At 38.3% G+C, this 27,523-nt stretch overlaps 1 protein-coding gene across 6 annotated transcripts in view; it reads left to right on the top strand.

Moving 5' to 3' along the window:
* The window catches only part of slc9a2 (solute carrier family 9 member 2), a 29,271-nt gene continuing 1,748 nt past the window's right edge, over window positions 1–27,523 (top strand). The window contains exons 1-13 of one of the 6 annotated variants that reach the window (XM_073912042.1): window positions 1–71; window positions 226–457; window positions 4,366–4,829; window positions 7,222–7,472; window positions 7,561–7,778; window positions 9,905–10,104; window positions 13,014–13,103; window positions 13,207–13,277; window positions 15,701–15,868; window positions 19,511–19,613; window positions 21,642–21,758; window positions 24,987–25,077; window positions 26,309–26,426. In XM_073912042.1, the coding sequence (XP_073768143.1) occupies window positions 4,449–4,829; window positions 7,222–7,472; window positions 7,561–7,778; window positions 9,905–10,104; window positions 13,014–13,103; window positions 13,207–13,277; window positions 15,701–15,868; window positions 19,511–19,613; window positions 21,642–21,758; window positions 24,987–25,077; window positions 26,309–26,343 (1,725 nt within the window). In that variant the 5' untranslated portion in view covers window positions 1–71; window positions 226–457; window positions 4,366–4,448 and the 3' untranslated portion in view covers window positions 26,344–26,426. 6 annotated transcript variants of the gene reach the window in all.

The raw sequence follows: 27,523 nt of genomic DNA, 5'->3' as shown, positions 1-27,523 counted from the left end.
GTTGACAGAAACCAAAAATCTAGTTACACCGGCCTCTGCATCTGAGCAAAGAGGCAGACCGAGAGTCGCAGGTAGCCTAATCACACGCCCGTCTGCTTCACTTCAGAAATGAATGAAACAAGATGTAAACTATTTTAATATTTGCATCTTTTACATACACGGCAGCTAAAGGTATAAGGGAGAATGGTGCTTCATTTTCATGTTGGCTCGTCATTCAACTTTCAGGTTTTTTTGTGCATATGTTTTGCTTCTGTTGGATATGGAGAAAACGTCGATGTTACTACTAAAGCGACTGCTGGTTTTCCATCCAAATCTCCTCTTTGGAGCTCAAATGATGACACTGCTGGAACCGAAGCTGACAAAACCAATCCGGAGTTGTTTACACTGAACTACGCTCGCATTAAGATCCCGTTTGAGATCACTTTATGGGTGCTGCTGGCTTCCTTTGCCAAAATAGGTGAGCAAATACTAATTCTAAAGTCAAACAAATCTGGAATCTGATTTAAAACCTTTTTTTTTTACAATAAGGTAAAAGAAGAAAGAAATAAAAATTTACTGAATACTGAAATATTTTCTTGTCAGACATGTTGCTACACACAGTATATAGTTGCAATGACAATTATTAGCATCCCTTATTAGCCCCCCTGTTTATTTTGTTCCCCAATTCCTGTTTAAAGGAGAGATTTTTTCAGCACATTTCAGCGTAATAGTTTTAATAATTTATTTCTAATAACTGATTTATTTTATCTTCGTCATGATGACAGTACATAATATATATATATATATATATATATATATATATATATATATATATATATATATATATATATATATATATATATATATTACTAGATATTTTTCAAGACACTTCTATACAACTTAAAGTGACATTTAAAGGCTTATCTAGGTTAATTAGGTTAACTAGGCAGGTTAGGGTAATTATTTAGGCAAGTTATTGTATAACGATGGTTTGTTCAATAGACTATCGGAAAAATATATAGCCTAAAGGAACCAATAATTTTGACCCTAAAATGGTTTAAAAAAAAACCTAAACTGCTTTTATTCTAGCCGAAATAAAACAAATAAGACTTTTTCTAGAAGAAAAAATATTATCAGACATGCTGTGAAAATTTCCTTGCTCTGTTAAAACATCAGTAGGGAAATATTAAAAAAAGAAAAAATAATTCAAAGGGAGACTAATACTTCTGACTTCAACTGTATATTTAAACAGTGAGTCAGTGAGTGTACGCTGTTTAACATAATTACTTAAAACTTCTGTCTTTTTTCTACTATTCCACATTAAAATAATAATAATAATAATAATAATAATAATAATAATAATAATAATAATAATAATTCTATATTCCAGAAATCACTATTCCAGTTTTACAGATAGGCCTATTTTGTTGTTATTAATGTACTCACTCAATACGCTTCAGCCTGGTCTCTGATTTGTCAGGGGTCACCACAGTGGAATGAGCCACCAAAATTACTCTGTCATATGTTATGCAGCGGATGGCCTTCTAGCCACAACCCAGCACAGGGAAACACCCTCACACCCATACATACATTCACACACACTCTTTCACTAGGGCCATTTTTTTATTCAATTCACCTATACTGCATTTCTGTGGATTGTTGGAAAAACCATAGCAAAATGAGTACAAATATGATTTTCTATGCATTTAATGCATATTAAATGCAAGTAAAATATCAAATTAAAAAAGTAAAAGTTAGAATGCGAATATGTTAAATTTAGAATTTAATGTAATATATACATTTATAATAAATTACCTTTTTTCAGAAAACAACATTAAAGATAAGTGAATATAATCTTTTACTTTTATCCTTGTGTTATGGCTGTACTTGATGTTTTTAAGTGAGCATTAAGTTACAATTCAAGCCCTGTGTATAAACATAATGCAGCGTTTTTTTTGCAAAAACGTTTATACAGAAGTAACAGGTTCAAATTCATACTGTGCTTCGATAGAGGTATGTACAGCTGCTTAAACATGCATCACTCACTAATAGCAACAACATCGTGTTTCAAATACATAATATAGTATTCCACATGCATCCCTGCTTAAACGAATACATGTATAGGTTATTTGGCACCAAGGTGGAGACTATTTGTAACACTAGAACATGGAGAATTATTGGGACTGTATTTGCCATTCAAATGACAGGTTTGTGTTTCCTGTAAAACTAGTTTTCTTCTTTACTCAGCGTATATGAGGCTGATGATCCATGGAAGGGAGAGGTAGAAAGATCTTAGGGAATCGAGGAGAAGAAAGAGGGTGGAGAAGGTATTGTTATAGAAAATGTTTGCACGCTCCCAAGCATTTAAATCTTTTTTTTTTTAGTTTTGCTATTATATACAGTGTCCAAAACAAGCTGTTCCTGACGTGTTCTTCAGCAAAGACAGAATAAATACAGGTAAATATTGTTGGCATATTATGAAGAGTTACACTCTTTAGAATGTTGTATATGTCTGGCCTTAGCAAAACTCTCAACTATTGAGGGTTCATTTATCAAACTATGTCCTGGGTGGGTGTATAAGAACACTAGGTGAGTGCACTATATAGTATGAGGTATGATTTTTGCAGATGCTTTGTGAACCAGTCAACCAGTTGTGCCAATCGTTGCATACTTTGCTATGAGCAGAAGCTGTGACCAATGATAGGTATTTCAAGAGTTCACACTTAGCTGATAATCAAAGCGTATTTGGCATGCTGTCCCCGTAGAGAGAGCCCTGAGCTCGTAATATCCTTGAGCGCAGGGCTCCCTCCCGTTAGAAGGGTGAGTTTAAGCTCAGGTAGGTCTCGAGAACTCTTCTGCTTGTCGCTGAGAGAAAATGTAAACTAAGGTTGTATTGGGTGATAAATTGGTTTTGTCAATTGTCTATGGTATATGTTTTTGGACGGTGGGAGGAACGCTGGATTGCGTCTCACTATAGTTGTTAAACGTAAAATTCAGACATCCCAATTCGTAAAACATAAAAACGAGTGATAATCTCCCGGAAATCGCGTTTCCTTCCCGGTCCTCGAATAAGTCGCGCACCCTTCTCACCCCTGGATCGCTCTTCGATCTTCAGACAAGTCACGCGCCCCCCCACCACAACCCCCCTCCCCCATCCCCCCACCCACCCACACACACACACACACACACACACTAGAACTTTGTGTTTAGTCTATATAACAGCTTATAATTTAGATAAAACCGTTGATGTTCATGGTAAAGATTAAAATCAGCGTCCTACTGTATAAATTTAACTCAACTAGTTCAAAAATGAAAGTTATAGGCAGCAATTACATCGTTTAACCAATAAGTGGCCATCAAAGTATGCCATTGGATAAATAAGCAATGAAACAAAAAAGTTTTGTGAGTGAATAACTGAATCATTTATTGAAAATGAGACTAAAAATAAATATGGGTGATCAAATTACAGTGTTAGATTTCTACATTTAGTGTTATCAGCAACAGTAGCAGTAACAGTGAATTTTTACAGTACTGAATATTTTACTGTTTATGTTTATTCAGCTGATTATTTAAAAATTAAAAGCTTCTAATTAAAATAAAATTACAGCTTCTAAGTTCTGGTTGTTAAAACCTTGTCTTGCAGTGCTGTTTTTGTAATAAATGGAAAGCAAATTACATTAGTCTCCTCCTCTTTTTGGCTGATCCGAAAAATGGTGCGATCCATGACTAAAAAAACATAATCTGAATTGTGAGATTTTTGATCCTTTACACAATTATTAATTCGTATTTTAGGGCTGCACTGTCATCCTTAAATATAGTCTGTTAATATGCCATCAAAATATCATTGCTCTAAATATGCCTGACAATATTTTTCAGTGTATAGCTATTGTTTGTATTTCAGTGGGTCCCTTCTGTAAACCATAGTAAAAAAAAAAAAGATAGTCATGGTATTTTGCTCAGAAACGATTCTTCCTTTTTTTTTAAAGCTTATACTTTTATTGTTTTGCTGCTTGAAAACCTTTTTTGAAACACAAATAAATCGCCTTAACCTGTTCTTCTAATAGTCCAGCGGTGGTCAACCCTGTTCCTGGAGAGCCACCATCCTGCAGATTTCAGTTGCTACCCAAAACACACCTGAACTAATTAATTAGGACCTAAACATCACATGATAATTACATGCAGGTGTGTTTAATATGGGTTACAAATCTACAGGAAGGTGGCTCTCCAGGAACAGGGTTGGCCACCCGTGTAATAGTCCTTCTCAACCTTTTTTGACCTTGTAAAACTGTTTATAATTTTTAAATCGCTGCCTTTTCCTGACTTTTAAATGCGTGTATGGGGTGGAATTACCTTTAAAACTGCTTATCACATACTCTTTCTAAACAGGTTTCAACGTCTATCATAAGATCACAGTCTGGGTGCCTGAGTCATGTTTGCTGATCTCCCTTGGCTTCGTAGTGGGAGGCGTCATGCACGCTGTGCGCAAGGAGCCGCCGGCGGTGATCTCCTCCAACGTCTTTTTCCTCTACATGTTGCCACCCATTATTCTAGAATCCGGCTACTTTATGCCCACTCGACCCTTCTTTGAAAACGTGGGCACAGTAATGTGGTTTGCTGTAGTTGGCACCTTGTGGAATACCATGGGCATCGGCATCTCCCTATTTGCCATCTGCCAGATAGAGGAGTTTGGTGTGCAGGACATTAACCTGCAGGAGAACCTCCTGTTCGCCGCCATCCTCTCAGCTGTTGAACCGGTGGCTGTGCTCAGTGTGTTTGAGGACATCAGCATCAACGAGCAGCTCTACATTGTGATGTTCGGAGAGTGTCTGTTCAATGATGCTGTCACTGTGGTGAGTAATGTGGATTATAAACACATTAAAGTAAATGATGTCTGATGCAGAGAAAGGAATCTAAGATTAAAGGCATCTGAAAATTGCTGCTTTTTTCATACCTTCATGAATTTAGTTCTTCTGCTGAACACACAAGAAGATACTTTGAAGAAAGCTGGAAACCTTTAAACACTGACTTCCATAGCATTTGTTTTCTTTCTGAGGCTTTTTATTAAAAGCAACTCATAAAGTAAAGGGTGGGTAAATAGTGAGTACATTTTCATTTTTGGGTGGCCCGACCAGCTTGGTTTTAGCTGGTCAGGCTGGAAAATGACCAGCTAAAACCAACTTGACCAGCCTGGTTTAAGCTGGTTATAGCTGGTTTTGGCTGGGCTCCCAGCCTGGCTAGGTTGGTCAAGTTGGTTTTAGCTGCTCATCTCCCAGCCTGACTAGGCTTGAAATGGCTGGAAACTAGTCACGTTTGTGTAGAAGAAAGGGGCGAGGACTCAAATGCAAGGAAATAATGGGTAGTTATTGATAAAAAAAAAAAAGCAAAACAGCAAAACAAACTACCCAGAGGGGGAAAAAATTTATGAAATGAACAAACAAACAAACTAGACTGGGCAGGCTGGCAAGCTGGAGGACAGGAAACGAAGACATATGATGAGGAACTAGCACAGGACAGCAGACATGAGGAGAATATAAGGAGGAGCAAATTAACACACATAAACAGATGAAGATAATTAACGAATAATGGGTTAACAAGGAGGGTGGGACTAGACAATAGACGGTAGAGCACATGACACAAAGAGACAACACAAGTCATGTGCTCACATAAACACAATACTAGAACACGCAGCCAAAGAGAGAACTCATTAACCGCGTGTTCGTATGACAAGACACACACAACACTGAAGCACACAACAAAAGCACGTGACCACAATGTAAACACAGAGCCACGTGCTTTGAGAACAGACGCAAGACACGAGCACACGATAGATAAACACCTTACCGTGCGCTCACACATATGCAACGTGCATGCTTAATCTCAGCGTCAACCAAAACCGAAACCAACTAGACGGAGATGCTGAGAATGAAACAGCGCGATGCTGGCAGAACAAAACACAAACACGAGTACAAGAGCGTGTCCAAGGCACTCAGCGGCCGCATTAAACGGGAGCGCGCACGCTCTGCGCACACCCACAATGCACACAGAGAGACACACAGGCTGCATCCAAAACCGCCTACTACTCAGTAGGTGCTGCATTTGAATTTAAATGTACTACTCGGCCGTTAGAAAAGTACGTTCTATACAGTATGAATGTGAAAAGTATGAATAGAATTCAGACATACTTCATCCGCCATTTTGTCATGGTCACGTGACCTACCTACGTCAGTTGCGTCGCTTCATTTCCATTCATGAATTTTCTCACGGGGCATCATGGGATAGCACAGCGTGCATGGGATGCGCACTCCAGAATCTCGCCGGAAGTAGTAAGTCATCCTGGTACTTCTCGCATACTGATTTTCGAATTCTATGTCTATATTCGGACATACTACTTGGCTCGCATACTGATTTTAGCGTACTGTATTGTATGGAAGTTGCGGTTTCGGACGCAGCAACTATGACAGAAACAGGACATGACAGAGCTAGTGTACGGACACCAAAACAAGAATTTACAAGACCAGAGTGGCAGAACCCTGACAAAACCAGCCTGTAAATGGCCAAAACCCCTCTAAAACCAGCCAACCATTTTTTTTCAGCAGGGCTGTACAAATCTCTACTTGTTGACAGACAGTTTGGCTACTTCTCAGAATTATAGGAATTGTCGGCCTGACAACTTTTAAGTAGATGAACATATTTTAGTCTTAAATACAATTAGATCGTTTACTTTAATCAGTACGATTGGAATGTGAAGAGACTTTTCACCAGCACAACAACAAATGTTTCTGAAAACAATCACCTACTGCACCCTGAAAGGCTAAAAAATATTGGAGGGAATGTGGAGACAACATATAAAATAATATGTTTTGCTACTCATTTACGAATAGAAATTTATTTTTATTGAGACTTTTTCTGACTCAAAAAATAACGGAAAAACTCAAATTTTTAATCTCGAGTGGCACGGACCTGCTTGGACAACACTTAAATACATCACATCCGGTCGGCCGGTCGCATACGGTCTAGTCGCAGGAGTTCAACTCAGATCCGATTTTACCGCATATAGAGATGATCGGAACTCCACACAGCTCCTGGACTACTCTCCATTGGAAATGAATGACTTCCGGTCTGTCGCTTGTCATGTACAGTTGAAAGGAGGCTTTAAAATTCATCGTATCTGTACTCTAATTGTATTAGTCATTTTTTTGTGCATCAGTTTTTGTATGTCATAGATGTCACCCTCCATTTCAGGTACTGTATAATCTCTTCAATCATGTAGCAGCGATGGAAGTGGATGAACCTGCAGTCATTTTCATGGACATTGGCGGATTTTTTGTGGTGGGTTTGGGTGGGATATTCTTCGGCTTGCTGTTTGGGTTTTTGACAGCCTTCACCACACGTTTTACTGGAAAAGTGAGAGAGATCGAGCCCCTGGTCATCTTCATGTTCAGTTACATGTCCTACCTCATCGCTGAGCTATTTGCACTCTCCAGCATCATGGCGTAAGTAAAGCCCTCTTAGTAAATTTGCTTCTGATCGTCTGAAGAAATGATAGATTTTCCTGAAAGTTGTGCTATTCATATTTTACAGTATCTTAATCTGCACCTTGAGTATGAAGTACTACGTTGAGGAGAATGTGTCCCAGCGCTCCTGCACCACTATTCGCCATGTCATTAAGATGGTTGGAAGTGTGTCGGAAACACTGATCTTCTTTTTTCTGGGTGTTGTTTCAATCACAACGGAGCACGAGTGGAACTGGGGCTACATCCTCTTTACTTTGTTCTTTACTCTGTTTTGGAGGTTCCTGGGTAAGGATGATCAACCAACTTAAATTGAATATTGACGGCACAATATGCACATTTTGTTGCTAATGGTCACTTATGCAAATCATTAACAAAAAGCTTTTAGGTACCATCCCTGCAGGCACAGGACGTCAACGTGACGTGATATTGATGTTGTACCCTAACATACCCCAACGTCATGGGGACATTGGATTTTGTTTGCAAATGGAAATTGGTTTGATGTCAGAACCCAACGTCAGGCCGACGTCAATGTCTAATGTCCACCCTAAAAGCAACCAAATATCCATACCATATGGATTTTGGTCACTTTCCAACACAACCTAAAATCAACGTAATTTGACGTCATTATTGGACATCAAAATAATAAATTGTATGTTGTAAAATAAATTATAAAATAACGTTGTCCTTCGACACAGGCTAGACATTGAATTTGGGTCACCTGACATCATAAAGCAAACCTAATATCAACGTCTTATGATGTTGTGTGCCTGCTAGGATACTGTACCGAATCGTACCGCTCAGTGGAAATGGGCCATTAAACTACTGTTTTGGTTTGCTGTTTATTATTTTTGGAGGATTGTTTCCACTGAGCACTGTAAATAAAAACACTTTGCACCATAGTGCTATTTCGATTTTGCCATTTTTGGAAGATTTGAAAGGTTTGGGACCTGAAAGAAAATCGTCTCCAAAATGTCGAGTTCAGACTGCATGATTTACAAAGTAGTCGTGTCACAGATGTTTTCACACTGCTTGACTATCTGGGCTAGCATTTCGTCGCTGCTTTGTTTACACTGCAAGATGGATCGGCGACATGGACTTTCACATTGCATGACTTTACAATAGGAAGAATCGCCGACAACTTCGTCCAAACTACGTCTTATAGCCAAAAACACGTAGTATATCTTTTGTTATTAACTACATAATGAGAAAGAAGCCTTTAATGGGGTAGAACATGTACATGTTTGCTCACGGTTTAAAGGGAATTAGCCATTTCTCCTCAACGTTGATAATAAACTAATTTCTTTCTGTATGAAATGTCAAACAGACACAGTTGCTCCTGAGTCAAACCTCCACTAGTTTTTCCTCCATTTCGTGGGTCCAAATAAATCGAAAAAGAGCGCTTTTAACTTCTCCCCCAGCCTCCCGCCGGCCTGCAGCAGGTATACACACACGCACACACAAGTGAATGCTGCTCTCTCATTGGCTGTAGGCGATCGCTGATGTTATTTTCAGTTAAAACTCATTTCACACGGCATGATTTGAATCGCTGGCACCTCCAGATATTCAGCACGCCAAATATCTCACAGGCATCAGCGACTCATCGACGATTCTCTCAGATCGCGTCTTTGATAGTTCATACTGTGTGATTGTCACTCACGTGCACAAGCACCGATTTGCCTGTGATTTCAGGCATTTATCTGCGATTTCTCAAAACCTGTCGGGGCTAAAATCACGCAGTCTGAACTAGGCATAACAAGCATATAGGACATATGGAATACACAACACAAACATAAAGAAAAAGCATACAGTTGAAGTCCGAATTATTAGCCCCCCTATTTATTTTTTTTTCTATTTTTTCTATTTATTTTTATTTCTAATCATAATAGTTTTAACAACTCATTTCTAATAACTGATTTATTTTATCTTTGCCATGATGACAGTGAATAATATTTGACTAGATATTTTCAAGACACTTCTATACAGCTTAAGGTTACATTTAAAGGCGTAACTAGGCTAATTAGGTTAACTAGGCAGGTTAGGGTAATTAGGCAAGTTATTGTATAACGATGGTTTGTTTTGTAGACTATCGAAAAAAACATAGCTAATAATTTTGTCACTAAAATTTTTTTTTATTTTTTTTAAACTGCTTTTATTTTAGCTCAAATAAAACAAATAAGACTTTCTCCAGAAGAAAAAATATTATCAGACATACTGTGAAAATTTCTGTGCTCTGTTAAACATCATTTGGGAAATATTTAAAAAAGAAATTCAAAGGGGGGGCCAATAATTCTGACTTCAACTGTAAGTGTAAATTTAATTCGGATGTCAACTTTAAAGGTTTTGTGAATGCACATTGTACTGAGTATTTCCCATCATATATAACCATACATCATATGTTGTTTGTGTTTTAGGAATCCTGGTCTTAACACAGATCATTAACCCTTTCCGCAAGATTCCTTTCAACTTCCAAGATCAGTTTGGTTTAGCCTACGGTGGGCTGAGAGGAGCTCTGTCCTTTGCCTTGGCCTTTACCCTACCAAACAGCATTCCTCACAGAAAGCTGTTCATCACAGACACGATTGCCGTCATCATCTTCACAGTTTTCATTCAAGTACAAGTCCTCTATATGAGTAAAGAAAGTCAAACAACTGTTTTCAATATGTAAATATACTGGAGATCACAATTACAAAACAACCTCCTATCTAAAGTTATCCTAACAAGAAAAAAAAGAAAAAAAAAAAAAGAAAAAAAAAAAAAAATATATATATATATATATATATATATTAGGGATGTAACAGTATTTTTTTAGATATTACCGTAGTCGCATGACTCGGTAAAACTATAGGTCTTCTGAGAAAATTTGCTCAGGCGAATGAAGCGAACGGGAGGTACCGGAAACTACAATTCCCATCAGCCCAGGCTTGGCCATAATCCCTTGCGGTCTGTTGTCGCTACAGATCCAGTAATGCGGAAATGGAGTGTGCTGCTAGAAGCGGGGATCAAAAAGAGCTGGAAAACCCTAAAGCGGGTGTTGTCGCCGCGCGCGTACTGAATAGTGGTGTTGTCGCGCGAGTTCTTATCAGCTGTGTTGTTGTTGTTGTGTGTCGTACTGTAAAGCGGGGACAGAGGGTATGTCGAGTCGCGGGGGCACTTTTGATCATTTTGGAAGGGAACTTTCTATCCAAGACTAAAAAGGGCATGTGCACTGCACAGGTTGAGCACTGTGTGTGCACGTGCCTGCAAGTTGGGGAATACGACTAATAATCAGTCATGGGGACTGCAGAAACTCAGCACACTGTTCAGATTGATGCAGACATGAGATCTCTATCTCACTCATGGTTTGTCCTCTCAAGTGGGGGAAAGACAATGCACAACGTTACCCACTGCTGTCAACCTGGGCCAAGTCATATCTCTCTTGTCCCAGAAACCTCAGTCCCAAATGAGAGGGTTTTTTTCTGTTGCAGGGGACAATGTAAATACCCAGAGATACCAGCTTTTACCAGATTATATTTATATGATAATTTTCCTTTAAACCCATCTCTATCTAAGTGAGTGAGTGATTAAATGTTGAATGTGATGAGTTTTCAACAATACTAAATTGAAACTTTATTTTTTTTACATGGTTTAATATTTTTTTGTTATTAAAATTAAAATTCCTGTTTCTAAGCTTACAGATAGATGGCTAATTTGTATGTCATTGACACTTTTGGCACTTTTTTGGAGTATTTTCATAAGTTTTGTTTTTTCCTGTAAATGATTCAATAAATACCGTACCGTGACATTCATACCGAGGTATTACCGTACCGTGAAATTCTGATACCATTACATCCCTAATATATATATTTGTCAAACAAATGGGACAATTGGAGTCTCATCAAAATATTAACCTTTCGATAATAATTTTCATTAATTACCTGACAAACCTATTAAAACAGATTCGAGTTTACTCCAATGTGAACATTTTTAAGTGGATTTAAACTTCTATGAGTGTTCTGTTTTCTGATGAACACAAAACAAGATATTTTAAAGAATGTTCAGGGGGGAAAACAATCATTGACATTCATAGTAGGAACAAAAATACAGTGGAAGTTTATCTTCAAAATATCTGGTGTCAATGGGCCCAAACAAACACCCGGCGCAAGGCGCGACGCAATTGTTGTTTGCTAGTTTCAGCTTGGTGCAAGAGTTGTTTTGATATTTTGCAGCACGCTGTTTAAATATGTGCACCCATAGGCGATCTGGTCTAAAAAGGGAGGCGTGTTGAGGCGCATTGCTGGCATGTTGCAATTTTGAGAAACCATAATAGACTGTTCAATGGACCAGATCAAAGCTGGTCTAAAGTCCAGCGCAGAGCACATTATTTGTGCGCCTCGCTTAAACATTGCATAATACACACAGGATGTACAGCAATATGCAAATATCTTTACATATGAAGAAGAATTAAAGATTTAAAAATATTACAAAACATATTATTTTCTAGCCTACATAAATATAAAAAGTATACTTTCATGCCTTCTTCATCTCGGGGGGCTTTTTCAGTTTATTCATAACAATTTGCTTTTGTATAATGTTATTATTATTAGTAGTGTATTTTATTACATGCATATTTATATTTGTTTTAATAAAAACAAGCTTAGATTTGTCCACCTGTCAGGTTTTAGACCATAAGGGGCTTTGGATATGTATTTGGATATAACTCAGTTTATTGAACACACTTGGTTATTATTGTTCATTTATTAGTTTGCTGGAAATCAGAACTGAATTTAGAAATAGTTTTGACACAAATCTTTGCACTTAACAAAAGAAATGAATTATTTATAGACTAATTGATGTCTGTGCGTACAACACGTTTTCTTATCCACGAGAGTGAAAGCGAAAGTAAATAATGGGGAGGTTCATCTCTCATTCTCACGCTGCAGATGCTCTGTTTAACTGTTTTCTTGCTAGTGAAGTGTTCAGTTTTTCCACTTACAAAGTCGCCTATGTAAATAGCAAATGCACCATGGCGCGATGCAACTTGCTCCTAAAGGGAATGGGAGATGAGACTCTGATTGGTTTATTCTCAAAACACACCTATAACTCATTAAGAGAATAAGCTCAACCCTTTTAGACCATGGGCCATGGCGCAAAAAGCGGATTTTTACGTCCTTAAAGTAGCAAAAGTGGATTCTGACATGCCCTTAATGCGTTTGCGCTCTGCACTTTGCACTTTTGCGTATGGATAATCAAAATAGAGCCCTTTATGTTCAACTAAAGAAAGAAACTCAAACAACAAGTGGAGGATGAATAAATATTGGGAGAATTTTCGTTTTATTGACATGCTGATTTAGCAAGATGATTTTGATCTCCACTGTATTTTATAATAGAATTTCCAGCATCAAACCAATATATAATTTAGAAACAGTTGTATTATGCTTATTTGGTGCATAAAAACATCACTTTTTATTATAAATTTTACAGAAAAATCTGCACCTGCAACATTTTTTAATGCTATTATACAAAAGCTCTTTCTATTGGCAGGGAATAACTATTAGACCCCTTCTAAAGTTAATGAATATCCGTAAGACGAATCGGAACTTGGAGACAATCAATGATGAGATTCACAAACGGGTATGTTCCAAGTCTTTTTATTTAAATTTTTTTTATTTAAACATAATTTCTGAATAATAAAGATCAGTTTAATGTGTCCTGATGCCGGTTCTCTACTCTACAGTTAATGGAGCACACAGTCGCCGGCATAGAAGATCTATGTGGACAATGGAGTCACTACCGCTGGAAAGACATGTACGAGTTACTGTGTAAACTAACCATTAGGCTTTACTAACTTCGATACAATTTTAATGATGTAATTACGTGATTACTTACTTTTTTTAACTCTGAAATCATTAGTCATTTAATCACATCATTAAAATTGTATTGAAGTTACATTCCCAATTACTATATCAGACAAGTAATCGAATTAATCAGTTTAAGGCATTGAATTTTACCATGTAAAATCTGTATGAATCCTAATGCATAGAGAATATAGACAAACTAAACTCTTTTAAATCTTTAACATTGCCTTTTAGTGTGATTTTAAAATGTCAATACTTAGGAATTTTTATAACTCTGGGTTTATGCTTACAAAGAATAGACCAGGGGTCCCCAAACTGGGTCCTGGAGGGCAGGTGTCATGCAAAGTTTAGTTCCAACTCCAATCAGACACACCTGAGATGGCTAATCAAACTCTTATTAGGCTTTCTAGAAACATCTGTGCAGGGGCCTGTTCCATAAACCAAGCTTACAGAAAAAGCCAGGCTTATTTTGGTAAGTCAGGTTTAATAATGGCGGATTCGTTTTCATAGAAAACAGAAATTGGGGAAAAAATATACAGGGGGGCTAATAATTCTGACTTCGACTGTTTATATACTGTATATGACCTATATCACACGAGTAGCAGTGTGCTATGGCTGTATATCAGCACTGGTGGGAGGCGTGCATTACCTTAGCGCCCCACCAGTGCTGATATACAGCCATAGCACACTGCCACGAGTGTGATATTGCGTTTATACAACAGTTCGACAGCACAGTCTTGTACATAAAAAAGAAAATCAAACACAGAGAGTCTAAAACCTTTTTGTTTTAGGAACTACTTTCTTCCACAATTCATACACATCTGCAGCTGATGTCAGAACAGCAGAAGCCGTTACTAATTCACCAACGTCACTTTAGAGCTAGTATTTGAATGATTCTCTATAGCATAATGTGAAGTGGCAATTCTGGTGTGTGATCCCAAATTTTGCTCACATTTTAAGATTATAAGGCTGAACGTGACATGAAATGCCATCCGTCTACAGAGCAGACTGCTGTTGTGTTTGCGATAAGAAGAGACAAGGCTGAATCCAGCTTCTTATTCGCAGCTTCTTATTGAATCTATCCGGTCCACCTTAATACCATGAGGCTTCTGTTTTCCAACTTTTAAATTCACGCTCAAGAGAACATGCTGAGCAAGGGCTTATTATGCGGTTTTGGCGCCATCTTGTGGATAGACAACGTCAACTGCCGCCGACGAGCTCTCAGAAATTGTACATTTTTAAAATAGGCACTATTCTTACAAATAAACTAAATAGTTGCAATCTGAGCAATTAAATTCTCGACTAAAAAGCCCCAAAAGTACATTTTGCTGCCTTACAACAGTAATATTTGTCAAACTGTAGCCTGCTTGTTGCTTGCTGTATGTGGGCGGAGTAATACACAGAGGTGAAGAGGCCTTTGTTTGATGTTACTGGCAAAATATCATATATATATATATATATATATATATATATATATATATATATATATATATATATATACACATTTATCAAATGTATATAATAAATGTTTTTTGACTTTAATACCTGCTTTTATGAAAAAGCCCCTGGGTGTGTTGAGGCAAGTTGGAGCTTAAATCTGCAGGACACCGGCCCTCCAGGATCAGGTTTGGGCCCCCTGGAATAGACCAACATTTTTAAATACAATATTCTCTGAATTTTGTCTTTTTTTTAAATAGACCATCACTTTTTAATGCAACACTATCACTTTTTTAATTTTTTAAGGCAACAGAAAAGTTTATGAAAAGCTCCATAGCAGACATATAGAGCTTAAAGTCTCAACTGCTGCAAGAAATAAAGTGAACAGTTGTTTTTTCTATGTTTTTCACAAGAAAACTCAAAGTTTCTTGAGGGAACACTGAAACTTAGAGAGAGATTAAGCATTTGAAAAAAAAAAGTCTTTCCCCTCTATGTTTTCCACCCCCATGTGCTTTTAGCTTCTTTGAACTGATTTATACTAATCTGCTGAATTTATTTATAGTATTTAAGTAACTGTCATTATCTTAAAATGGACACTAATCCATTTCTTTCTGTGGATACATGATTTAATTACAGTAACTAGCTACTTTGTGACTAATCACACCTTATACTGTGGCACAAGTTCAACACAACAAGTGTGTCACCAGTTAGACTGGTTCTTCCGGTATCTTATCTCTGTGGTTTCTCACATGCATTTCCTAACCTGCTTTGGGCTTATTGAAATACATAACAATTTCTTGTTGTCACCTCAACAGGCATTCACCGTTAATTGCATTTGTTTCATTTTCTGTACAGTTTAAAATAGGTTAAGTACGTTTAGTGGTATGTTCATAACATACATAATTTACTCATCTTGATCTTCTCTCTGGTTGTCAGGTTCATGAAGTTCAATAACCGGTTCATTCGCAAGATTTTAATCCGCGATAATCGTCCCGAATCAAGTATTGTGTCTCTGTATAAGAAACTGGAGCTTCGAAACGCCTTGGAGATTCTGGACACGATGTCTGGTGACATCAGCGCAGCTCCCTCCTTAATGTCATTATAGTAAGTCTGCATTCATGCACTGTCAGCTCTATTCCAGGACTCTGCTTCTCAGTAAACTCAAAAACTGGTTTAGCTATTTTTGCCTAATGAGTAGCTTGTTAAAGTGCCCCTATTGTCTTTTTTTTTTTTTTTTTTTGGGATATTACCTATTATGTAGTTTGTAAGGTAACTGTTTGTAAAGGTCTGCTTTGTAGAAATGTCCATTAATTAACAGTTAGCCATTAACCAACAGCACTTGTTAAAAAGTTGAACAAATTGACTTTGACATTTTTTAATACTTTAAAATAATATTTAAATGTGTGCTTTAATATATAACCACACATGGTAATTACTGATATAATTAACATAATTGGTCACACTTTACAATAAGGTTCATTAGTTAATGTCAATTAATGCATTTACTAACATGAACAAACAATGAACAATACATTTACTACTGTATTTGTTCATGTTAGTTAACGTTAGTTAATGAAAATACAGTAGTTCATTATTAGTTCGTTAACTCATGGTGCATTAACTAATGTTAACAAGCATGGACTTGGATGTTAATAATGCATTAGTAAATGTTTAATTATGATTAATAAATGCTGTCATGTGTTGTTCATGATTAGTTCATGTTAGTAAACGCATTAACAAATAAACCTTATTGTAAAGTGTTACCACATAATTATTCTCAAACACTATAGTTGTATCTGAGGCATGAACATTTGGTTTCTGACACACACTGTATGCGGTCGATAACAGCAGACTAGGCAATATCTGACCAATCAGAGCAGAGTTGATTTCAGAAAGGACTGATTCAGAGATGCTGGATCCAGGAATGTTGCAGTGGATTTTTTTACTATTTAATTAAATACATTTTTAGATAGATACACTGCCTGACGTCTATATATTAGATGAACTGCCTTTAACCATGGCATCATTTCAGTAGTGTCACAACATTCATTCTCATCTAGAGTTGCATTATTTTTTATTATTAAGATCTTGTATTGATGATGGATGAGTTGGACTCAATATGATTAAGTTCTGGACCCTGTGGTGGCCATTCCATGTGACTAAATTCTTTCATTACTCCAGTTCAATCTTTATGCTCGCTGGCAAATTAAGTGAAGTTTATTTATAAACAAATTTCGAGAGGATCATTTGCTTATGATTGTTCACAGCTGTTTCAACTTTAGCTAATGACTAATTATTCTATCAGAAGATCCTTAACTCACGATAAATAACCAGACTTTTCTCATCTCAATAGCTTCGTCTTGAAGAAACCTCCCCACCCAACCCTGCTTTCCCTCCTTTCAAACGGTTGACACGGTGGCCAGTGATTAGCGATGTTGCCTCACAGCAAGAATGTCCCTGGTTTACTTCCTTTCCAAACCAGGTGACATTTCTGTGTGGAGTTTTGCTCGTTCTCCCTGTGATTGCGTGGATTTTTCCCGGGTCCTCCGGTTTCCTCCCACTGTTCAAAAACAAGCACTCTAACAATTAATCCAAAATATTTTGGCTAAACTCTGAGTACACCTTCAGCATCCATATCTGATACTTAGCTACAATAAGCAAGAGGGGGAGTCATCAAGATCTACCTGAGAATAACTCCCCTCTCGCCTTGCAACGGGAGGGAGCCCAGGGCTCGAGGATCTTATAAGCTCAGGGCTCTCTCCTGGGACAGCACGCCAAACTAGCTTTATTATTAATCATCAGCTAAGTGTTAACTCTTGAAAGTCTTTTTAAAATTAGCTTGACTGATAAGTGGTTTTCTTATTGTGTATAAAGCTCTTACTTTCACTATTAAACATAGCCGGTAGTTCTACTGTTGTTTTTTTTTTACTATTCAATTTCACCAGACTTTATAGTGATTGCTATTTTTGATCATTCAAGATTCGAAGAGTTCAGATGCTACAAGTGCTGTGTGAAATTTCAGTCGAAGGTGATCATTATTCTCAACCCCCTTTGTTTATGTTGATTTATTCACTTTAAATAACATGAATAGAACTTATTTTTTGGCATAAGTGAAATTACTGAACCTACACACAGGAGCCTGATTAAAAGGCTTATTTTAGACTCTGAACTCTTAATTTTGGCATTTCTTCCTCAAAGATGATGGTTCCCCATTATAATTCTAGGTCTTTAATAGTGTGTTGGACAGTTCTTTTAGTAGTTTCAGCAATCTTAAGTATTCTCTGATACTAATAACCTAGGCCGCATGTACAAAAACTCGAGTTGAAATCATGCTAACACATTGCGTACGCACAAAAAAAATCAGATGTATGAAACACTGCGCACGCAGAATCCCACGCATATTCTCTTTGTACATCCGAATTAACGTGAAACTGAGCGCACATGCACGAGTGCAAAACCCAAACCCCTCCCTGCCTCCTCCCCTATATGAATATGCTAATGACTCTACTTTGGCAAAACCAAATGAAAAAGCAATGGCAAAACAAGCAAGAAGAGAAACTTTGAACAGAATGTGAATTTGAGGTACTCCTATCAGAGGTAAACCTGAGAAAAACGGTGTTATTTGCAAGTTTGTTCTCCGGAATTAACAACAAAAGAAAAAAATAGAGTGGGATAGTTTAGCTGACGTGGTCAACACAGTTGGGTCTGAACATTGCACTGTGAGTGAATTAAAAAAGAAATGGTCTGATGTAAAGGTGTACAGTTTTGTAGTGTCTATAGCAGCGTGAGTGGCGTAGCTCGTAAAGCACATGGAACATGTTTGGATACGTTCGATCATGAACTCGGTTCGAATCCAGCATCTGATGAACTCATTCTTCTTTCCCCCACTACATATCAGATTTTGCCTACTCTTCATCACGAGGAAGACAAGTAGGAATCATTAGTAAGTGTGTGTAATATGTTAAGCGCATTTGAGCATCACATATTATTTGCACATTTAATGAATGGAAATGTTTCTGATTTCAAATTCGCCTTTGCGAGCAGTCGATCGCTCCGATTACTTTGGAAAAAAACGGTGATCGCTGCCAATTGCGCTTTAATGTTTGTCTGGTAAACTGAATGGTATGGAGACCTTATATACCTGCTAGACATGCGGATAATCCCGTCCCATACAGCTGCCATGGCATGGCTCAAAGATACTTTGTAGTGTGAAGTTTAAATAATTGCCTCTAGGAGTCGCCAATGGAAATAAAACAAACACACACAAGAAATACACGTACCCCAGACATTAAGTTGGCATGGACCAACGTACATTCTCACGTTCATTTTACCGTTAGTAAATCCAAATGTGAGCTTGAAACCTGGCATACGCAAAGTTTTTGGTGCGTACACAGCGTTGATACATGAGGCCCCTGACCCTTTTGAAACAGATCAACCTTTCCACAACCACACAATGCCTCTTTTGATAGTGTTGCTAAAGAAATTAGAAGCTATTCTATAACTTGTCACTAGCTTTAACATCATCTATGCAGTAATTATCCATTTGGGGGCTCTTGACTATTTGCTTAGTTAAATCCAGGTGGTGAATTATTTAGTTTTTTGGACGGGCAGTGTATGAATATATTGTTTAAATACAATTTATGAACGTTAAAAGAGGCACTTTAATACAGCTGTAATTCCAGTAAAGGTCTATCATCGCTGCGGAATTGTTTCCTTGTTGATTTCTGTTATTGTCTTTTATTATAGTGAAGAGAGAAAGAACGCCTCGAAGCATAAGAAGTTCCTACCATCCGATGTTGAAAATATGCATGAACTCTTATCGAAGAACATGTACAAGATCAGACAGAGGGTGAGTTGTGAAAGAAATAACATACTGAAGTCTAATAATGTACTGAACTTGTATCAATTGCTGAAAGAAACTAAACAGAATTATAAAAAGTGCTTAAACATTCAGTGCTTTTGTTATGTGTGACACCAACTACTGTACTGTATGTGAATTCTTAAATTAAATTATCCAATATTCTTATGTTAGATGATAACAAAAACGCAATTAAAAATATTAAACCATTCCAGTATAATACATCTGACAACAGAATTAAAGAGATTCATTGTTTTTAAAAGCAATTATATATAGACCTTTTTCTTGGAACGCAAAATTACCCATTATGCTTTGCGTGTATGCGCAAGGAGAATGCGAAGAACTTCCGGTCAGCAGCTGATGCGTGTAAACAGTCACATTTGGACAGCTTTTAAACGATAGTTTTACTCTATTTTACCTGCTTTTATCCTCTTTGATCTAATACTGTTGTCTATCAGCAGCATCTCCTGGACTGATCATTTAAAGAAATGCGATCTAATAGGATGGAAAACCGCTGCTGTGAGGCATTTTCCCCTTGTTGTCAGACGGCATCTTCTGCAGTTTAAATGAAGCCTTGTCATCGCTAAAGTCAACATTTTCTCTTTATTTCAAATATATAACCAGCCCAAACAAATGTAATTCACCAAAATGTTTAAAACACACAGCCTGTACTGTGTTACTGACAAACTGATTTAATAACTGTGACAAAGTGAAAATATAGGCTAGTGTCATTTCGAAAGGACAGAAAAACACAAACCGTGGTAAAAACAACACCCAAAATAAAACACAAATGGCTCGCGATTAGAATTAACAGCAAATCAGCCAGCAGAGTATCAATAATGGACTTTTATTGGTAATTTTTGTAAATTGCACAACTTTCATACCTGTTAAGTTTCATGCTGGTTTGCTCTCTCTCTCTCTCTCTCTCTCTCTCTCTCTTTTTCTCTCTCTCTGTGTGTGTGTGTGTGTGTGTGTGTGTGTTAAAGAGCCACTGAGCTAACAGCTGACAGGCCGGGAATGCACACACCCACTGTATTTCTGACGGCAGACACGTGAACTAGGAGAACGTTTTTCTCGTATTTCTGACGCGCTTGAACCACATGTGACAGATTAAAACGGCTTTAACAGACACATTTCTAAGTTGTGTGTCACAGAAACACTCTTTTATCTATTAAAAACGTCATTGAAACCCATTTTCGGAGCGCAAATTACCAGTTGTACACGCTGTAAACGGAAGTTTTTAGCATTCTACCGGAAGACGCTGGTTGCTATGGCGCCCTCCATGCAGCAGCCATGAAAAAGGTCTATATATAGCGATTATATAAGTCACCAATCTCGGTCCTGGAGGGCCGGTGTCCCTGCAGGATTTAGCTCCAACTTGCCTCAACGCACCTGCCTGGGTGTTTCAAGTATTCCTTGTAAAGCTGTGGTCACACTGGGTTTTTCCTCCCATAGACTTCCATTCATACTCACGAGAATGCGTCAGACCAGAAACGCAGGGTCATGCATCAAGTTTCGCAGGTTTAAGCTTGATGAACTTTGACCTGCGAAATCGCATCACTTGACTGCATGAGACCAGTCGAGGATCAAAACATGACCTCTCTGGACAGAAATTAAAAACATGGAGCAATCGCTCGCTTTATTAAATGTCTAATAAGCTTGTTTAATCCCGCCCCTTTTCGCAGCGCCGTACTCCAGATTTTCGCTCACAAACTGTAGTGTGACCGCAGCTTAAGACCTTGATTAGCTTGTTCAGGTGTGTTTGATTAGGGTTGGAGCTAAAATCTGCAGGACACCGGCCCTCCAGGAACAAGTTTGGTGACCCCTAATGTAAGGTTTAACTAACATGTCACATTTATACTGTATGACTTTACTGTATGTTTTATGAAAAAGTTTATAAAATGTTTTCTCGAAATTCGTGATTTGCAGTATTAAGTGAGTTATCAAAAATATTAAGAAGCTGTTTCCACTGTAATATTTCACAAGCTGCGATCTGTTCTAATCTCTCATTCTTCACAGACTGTGTCATACACTAATAGGCATTCGCTACCCAATGAGAACATCGCCAAAGAGATCCTGATGAGACGCCACACAACCATACGAAGTAGCCTCAGATCTGGAAGCTTCCATGCCACTGTATGTGACACTGCATTCTTATTTCTTATGATATGAAAATAAATAAGTTGATTACTACAAAGCATGCTGTTTAGGATAGTTCACCCAAAAAAGAAAAAACAAATGACAGCGACTGTAGATGCAATATTTGTAAAAATAGTATTTTATTGGTAATAAGTCTATTTCAAGTATAGCTACATTTAGCCCTAACCCAAACCATACACTCTCAGAAATAAAGGTAAGAGATCTGTCACTGGGGTGATCCCTTTTTCAGGGTGCTTTCACACCTAGACTTTTGTTTCGGAACCTGTCTCGTTTGCCCAGTTAGCGCGATTCGTTTGGCATATGTAAAACCACCAATCGCGCTCGGGTCCGCGCCAAAACAATCGCTCCGAGATCACTTGAATGAGGTGGTCTCGGCTCGATTGAAGCGAACACTGGAGCGAATCGATTGTAGTGAGAAAGCGATACGATCTTAGCCCGGTTATATCACAGTGTTTTATGGATATGTAATAGGCTTATGGGTATATGAAGAGAAAATTATGAGTAGGGCGGGAGCCAGGAGTTCATTCAACAGACATCCCAAGTCTCCTGGAAGTTTTGGGAGTCGCGCCTCTCCCTCCCGGTCCTCAAATACATTGCGCACCTTTCTCACACCTCCCCACTGCATCCCTCCTCGCTCTTCAGACACGTTGCGCGCACCTTGTCAAACACTACCCCCCCATGAAATAATCCGTGAAACTCTGACCAAAGTGAGGAGAGTTTACTCACATGTGACTTGTTTGGGCTCTTTTGGTTTGTTTAGAAACTTTGCTGTGTAAAAGCAAACCGTACCAAGAACAAAGAGGAACAATGTAACAATTTTAATCCCTGTTTTGGAACAACTGAATCGATTCACAGGTGTTAAAGCACCCTAAATGGTACACGTTTGTACCTAAAGGGTTCATATTAATACCTTAAAGGTAAATATTAGTTCCTAAAAATTACAAAAGTGTACCTCCTAAAATTCTTAAGTACAAATATATGCTTTTAAAGAACCAATACTCTTGTACCTTTATTTCTGAGAGTGTAACACTTTTTAAATACCCATTTACAATTTGTGAATGTTTTACATATTTTTATTGAAAATAAACATGGATTCAAAGTAATGTCCATTCAAGACAAGACCGTTTGAGACTTTCCTATTTCACATACTACTCTCTACACCCTTGTGGAGGCATTGGCTGAGTCCGAAACGGCCTACTACTCAGTAGGTACTGCATTCGAATTTAAATGTACTACTCGGCCATTAAAAAAGTACATTCTATACAGTATGAATGTGAAAAGTATGAATGGAATTTGGTCATACTACATCCGCCATTTTGTCATGTTCACGTGACCTACCTGCGTCAGTTGTGTCGCTTTACTCCCATTCATGAGTTCTCTCATGGGGCATCATGGGATAGCGCAGCTTGCATGGGATGCGCACTCCAGAATCTCGCCGGAAGTAGTAAGTCATCCGGGTACTTCTCGCATACTGATTTTTGAATTCTAGAAATTCGGACACACTGCTCAGCTTGCATGCTGATTTTAGCGTACTGTATTCACCTCATTCTTCGTCGATGAGTGGGTGCAGCCATTTGAATCTTTTTGGCTCAAGACTTCCGGTCTCATTTACTTCCATACATTTTTAGACATTAAAAACTGCTCGTTTCGCTGTTTGATGTTGAAACTGATATTTTTTTATTATATTATTATACTTGGTCTGTATAGTCATGCAAACGTTTGTTTGTAGAGGAAGTAGTTTGACCGTTTTCTGCCGTTTATTATTCCTATTCATTTCTCCCATAGGCGACTGAATCGGATGTTCTAAAACAATCGCGAAAACAGGCGCACTTCCGCATTTTAGAATAAGGTCCATAGTATGGAAGTATGCGGTTTCCGACGCAGCCATTGTTTGTAATTTGTCTGTTCAAGGCAGGAATTGATGACCAAATGGTCTGTGCAAATGCTTGTGGAACTCTTTACAACCTTCCAGTTCATTTACTTGCCCTCAGACCACCGTAAATGTATTTTTTTTTCTTTAGTAGAAGCTGAAACCATGGTCCTTGTTGATTCACATATCCAACATATCCAGGCAAAACAAAATAAATACCCATAGCTTGATGAGGGATTTTGGGTGAACTATTATTTTGGCCCAATCCTAATTAATAATAATAATAATCCGAATTAATTCACACGCACATCAAATTTATGAACCAAATGTTTGCAGGTATGGAATACACCATCTACAACAACAGCATAGCTGCACATAAAAGTCAGGAAATGCACTAATTAGTATTTTTCTCATTATTATGAATTTTTACAACAAACAAGCACATGTTTTAATATATTCCCAACACCGTTCATGTTTTACAGTCATGCTTTAAAAAAAAAAGAATAATAAAGATGCTAAATTTAGTGATCTATAATGCCTAATAATAACTCCTCTATACTAGTCCCACAATATACTTTGACATCTGACACTGATGACAATAGACTCCCCTGTCAGAAAAGTCTAGTGGCTGGGAATAATTTTTTTATAGTGTCTGTTAAATCTTTTCATTTGTTTAGATGAATATGGCCACTTTGTAAATGCACAGTGCAGTTACGATCTTATTGCCACATTAGATAATTTTTATGATAATTTCATTGCCTTCGGTGATTTCCTGAAGATAAACACCAAACAATAATACAACTAGAATACCTACAGTAGTCGCAATCGTCGATCTCATCTGAAGTAACAGAGATCGCGATGACGTATGATGATGTGTGCAGGTGCTGTAGTGCTGTCCCGTTTCTTAGGGGTAAATTTCGAAGCCCTTTCCCTTCAAACTCTGTTTCAATAGCCATGGGGAAGGGGTAAATAGCGTCAAACTTTATTTTGATGGTCCGTTTGTTACGTTGCATCTACATGCCAATCAATTCTCATTACATTATTAGTAGACTGTTAGGTTGGGGTTAGGGTTAGTGTAAGTTGACATGTTTCTTATAGTCAGTTAAATGTCTGTTGAAGGAACAGTATCCGCAGATATTAAGAAGACAGTCTACTAATACTCAAATGGACCATCAAAATAAAGTGTTACCAAAAAATAGAATTGGGATTGGGCCTTAACATCAGAGCACAATGCAGTTTTCTATATTTACAGTGTGTATACTTGTAAGTATGGAAATGAAAGTTTTATTTTCTGTCACTGACCATTCGTTTGCTCTTCTCTTCTGCTTCACCAGAATTCAGCAAATACGTCCCACAAGTTTTCCTCTCTGCCGGTGGGTCAGAGTTTAAACTCTGGATTTCCTCCAGGAAGATTCCGACATACTGGTGAGAGAATACATGGTTTTTATTGATGACAGATAACATCATCGAGCGGTTTCCATTTGACTCTGGTCCTTGTAGTAAGATTCTACAGGCTTTACACAGGACTGCAGAATCCACATTCATTTAATTTACATTCAACTTGAAGGTACAGTACACTACCTGACGTCTTGTCGGCGACCCCAGTTGTAAGAGTGTAATGGAGGCCAAACAGATGCTAAGGCCATGGTCTTTAGCCTTCTTGGTAGAGCAACCGACTCCCATACGGAAGGTCATCGGTTCAATACCAGCTCTGAACAGGTTGGGTGGTGTAAAACCGATGGGGTTACATTGGTGCCGTGACCCGGATGGGAGTGAGGTTTAGGGGGGTAGGTGTATTGGAGGCCAGTTAGTAAGTGATGTGCAGGTAAACCTCACTCCTCTGACCTCTAAAGGTGCTCTAGCGACAGACGCTAGAGGCCATGGTCTTTAGCCTCTTTGGTAGAGCAACCGACTCCCATGCGGAAGGTCACAAGGCGGAGCTACAAGAGCACCAAATAATAACTTGACTTCTAGTTCATTTGGAAAAGTGACAGAAGATAGTTTTTTCAGATGAATCATCTGTTGAATTGCATCCCAATCAACCAAATAACGCAGAAGACCTATTGGAAGACACTTGACCCAAAGATTCACATAAGTTTGGTGAAGGAAAAATTATGATTTGGGGTTCCATTCAGTAAGGGGTGCATACGAGAGTTCTGCCTGAGATATTTGTGCTGCCCATTACATTACAAACATTGATAATGACTATAAACGTACAACCAAAATTTATAATCGTTGCATCCCTAGTACAAGTTGGACCTTGTATTTGTCTCTTCCCAATGCCAACCTAAGGTTTGATATGAAAAAGCGAGATTTATTTTTACCTACCAGGTGAGAGGAAACATTCTAACCCAAACCAGGTCTATTAGTTCTTGCCATGAAAATCTATGGGATCATGAGAAATGAAGTCCATTGATGATAATGAAAACAAACAAAAAGTGCAGAGGAATTGAACACTGGTGCTGAATGGAGAACTTAAGGTCTTTAAGACCATAATGATGTGGAAAATAAGCAGGAAACAGCCTCTATGCGTACAACAAAAGAGCATGGATTAGCCTACTGTACATGGCCATGATGAAGGAAGACAGTGTGCATTTCTAGTGGCAGGCAGAAGACCAGCAGACCTTATTTATTAAATTTTCTGATGTGGTGGCAGGCTATATACATGTCCCTCCAGCTCTGGCGACCTGAATGTGGACTGCTTATGTGTGTGGATGCGTTTCTTGTCTGAGGAGTTTTGTTGGACTGAGTTTATGCCATTGTAGGACCTGCTGGTTTGGGGTTTAACATTAGCATTTGCATCTACTGAATTTGGGGAATTCTGATGCTGTGTTCACACCAGACACGGAACGCGCAGATAAATCGCGCTATTCGTGCGTAAATTGCCGCGTGAACATTTGAGTTTACTCGCTTCATTCGCACGTCAAACCCCGCTTCATTCATGCGTCAAATCCGCTTCAATCGTGCGTCAAATTCACTTCAAAACAGACGCGGATTCGCGTGATGGGCAGGGTTTCTGTCTGCCCAGTGACTCTAGCTTCATAGCTAAATGGCTAACATGGATTTTATTAAGAAAATTACAGTGTTAATGTGCTTTATGAAGACTGAAAAGCAGCATCGATACGTTTAGGGTCCTGTCTAAGTCCACTACATCCTTTCAGAGGTGCATCCAGCTCTTTAAGCTCATAAACTCCTCCAGAAACTGAACCTGGATTACGAAGACTTTTAGCGGTGCTTCTGACTGAGCCAAGCCCAGTTTGATGACTTGTTGTCGGTGTCGCCTGGAGGATTTCCCCCGGGACACCATCAACAGGTTCTACGTCACAATCACGCCCCCACAAGAGCAAGCTTCTGATTGGTTTACGCGGCGCGAATGTCCGTTAAAGTTCAGATTTTCGAACTCGAGAGATTCATGCGAAACACTCGTTAAGCGTGTCAAAGGCGTGTCAAAGGCGCAACATGTAAATCACATGTTAACATGTAAATCACTCACGCTTGACACGCGTTCCACGTCTGGTGTGAGCGAAGCATGATGCTGTGTTCACACCAGACGCGGATAAATCGCGCTATTCGCGCTTAAATAGCCGCGTGAACATTTGAGTTTACTCGCTTCATACGCGCACCAAACCCCGATTCATTCACGTGTCAAATTCACATCAGAACAGACGTGGATTCGCGTGATGGGCAGGGCTTCTGTCTGCCCGGTGACTCTAGCTTCATAGCTAAATGGCTAACATGGATTTTATGAAGAAAATAAAAGTGTTTATGTGCTTTATGAAGACTGAAAAACATCGTTGATACGTTTAGGGTCGTGTCTGAGTCCACTATATCCTTTCAGAGGCGCATCCAGCTCTTTAAGCTCATAAACTCC

This window comes from Danio rerio, chromosome 9 (genome assembly GCF_049306965.1).
Source record: "Danio rerio strain Tuebingen ecotype United States chromosome 9, GRCz12tu, whole genome shotgun sequence".
Lineage (NCBI taxonomy): Eukaryota > Metazoa > Chordata > Actinopteri > Cypriniformes > Danionidae > Danio > Danio rerio.
The sequence above is the reverse complement of the archived record's forward strand: the minus strand, read 5'-3'. Positions and strand labels throughout refer to the sequence as shown.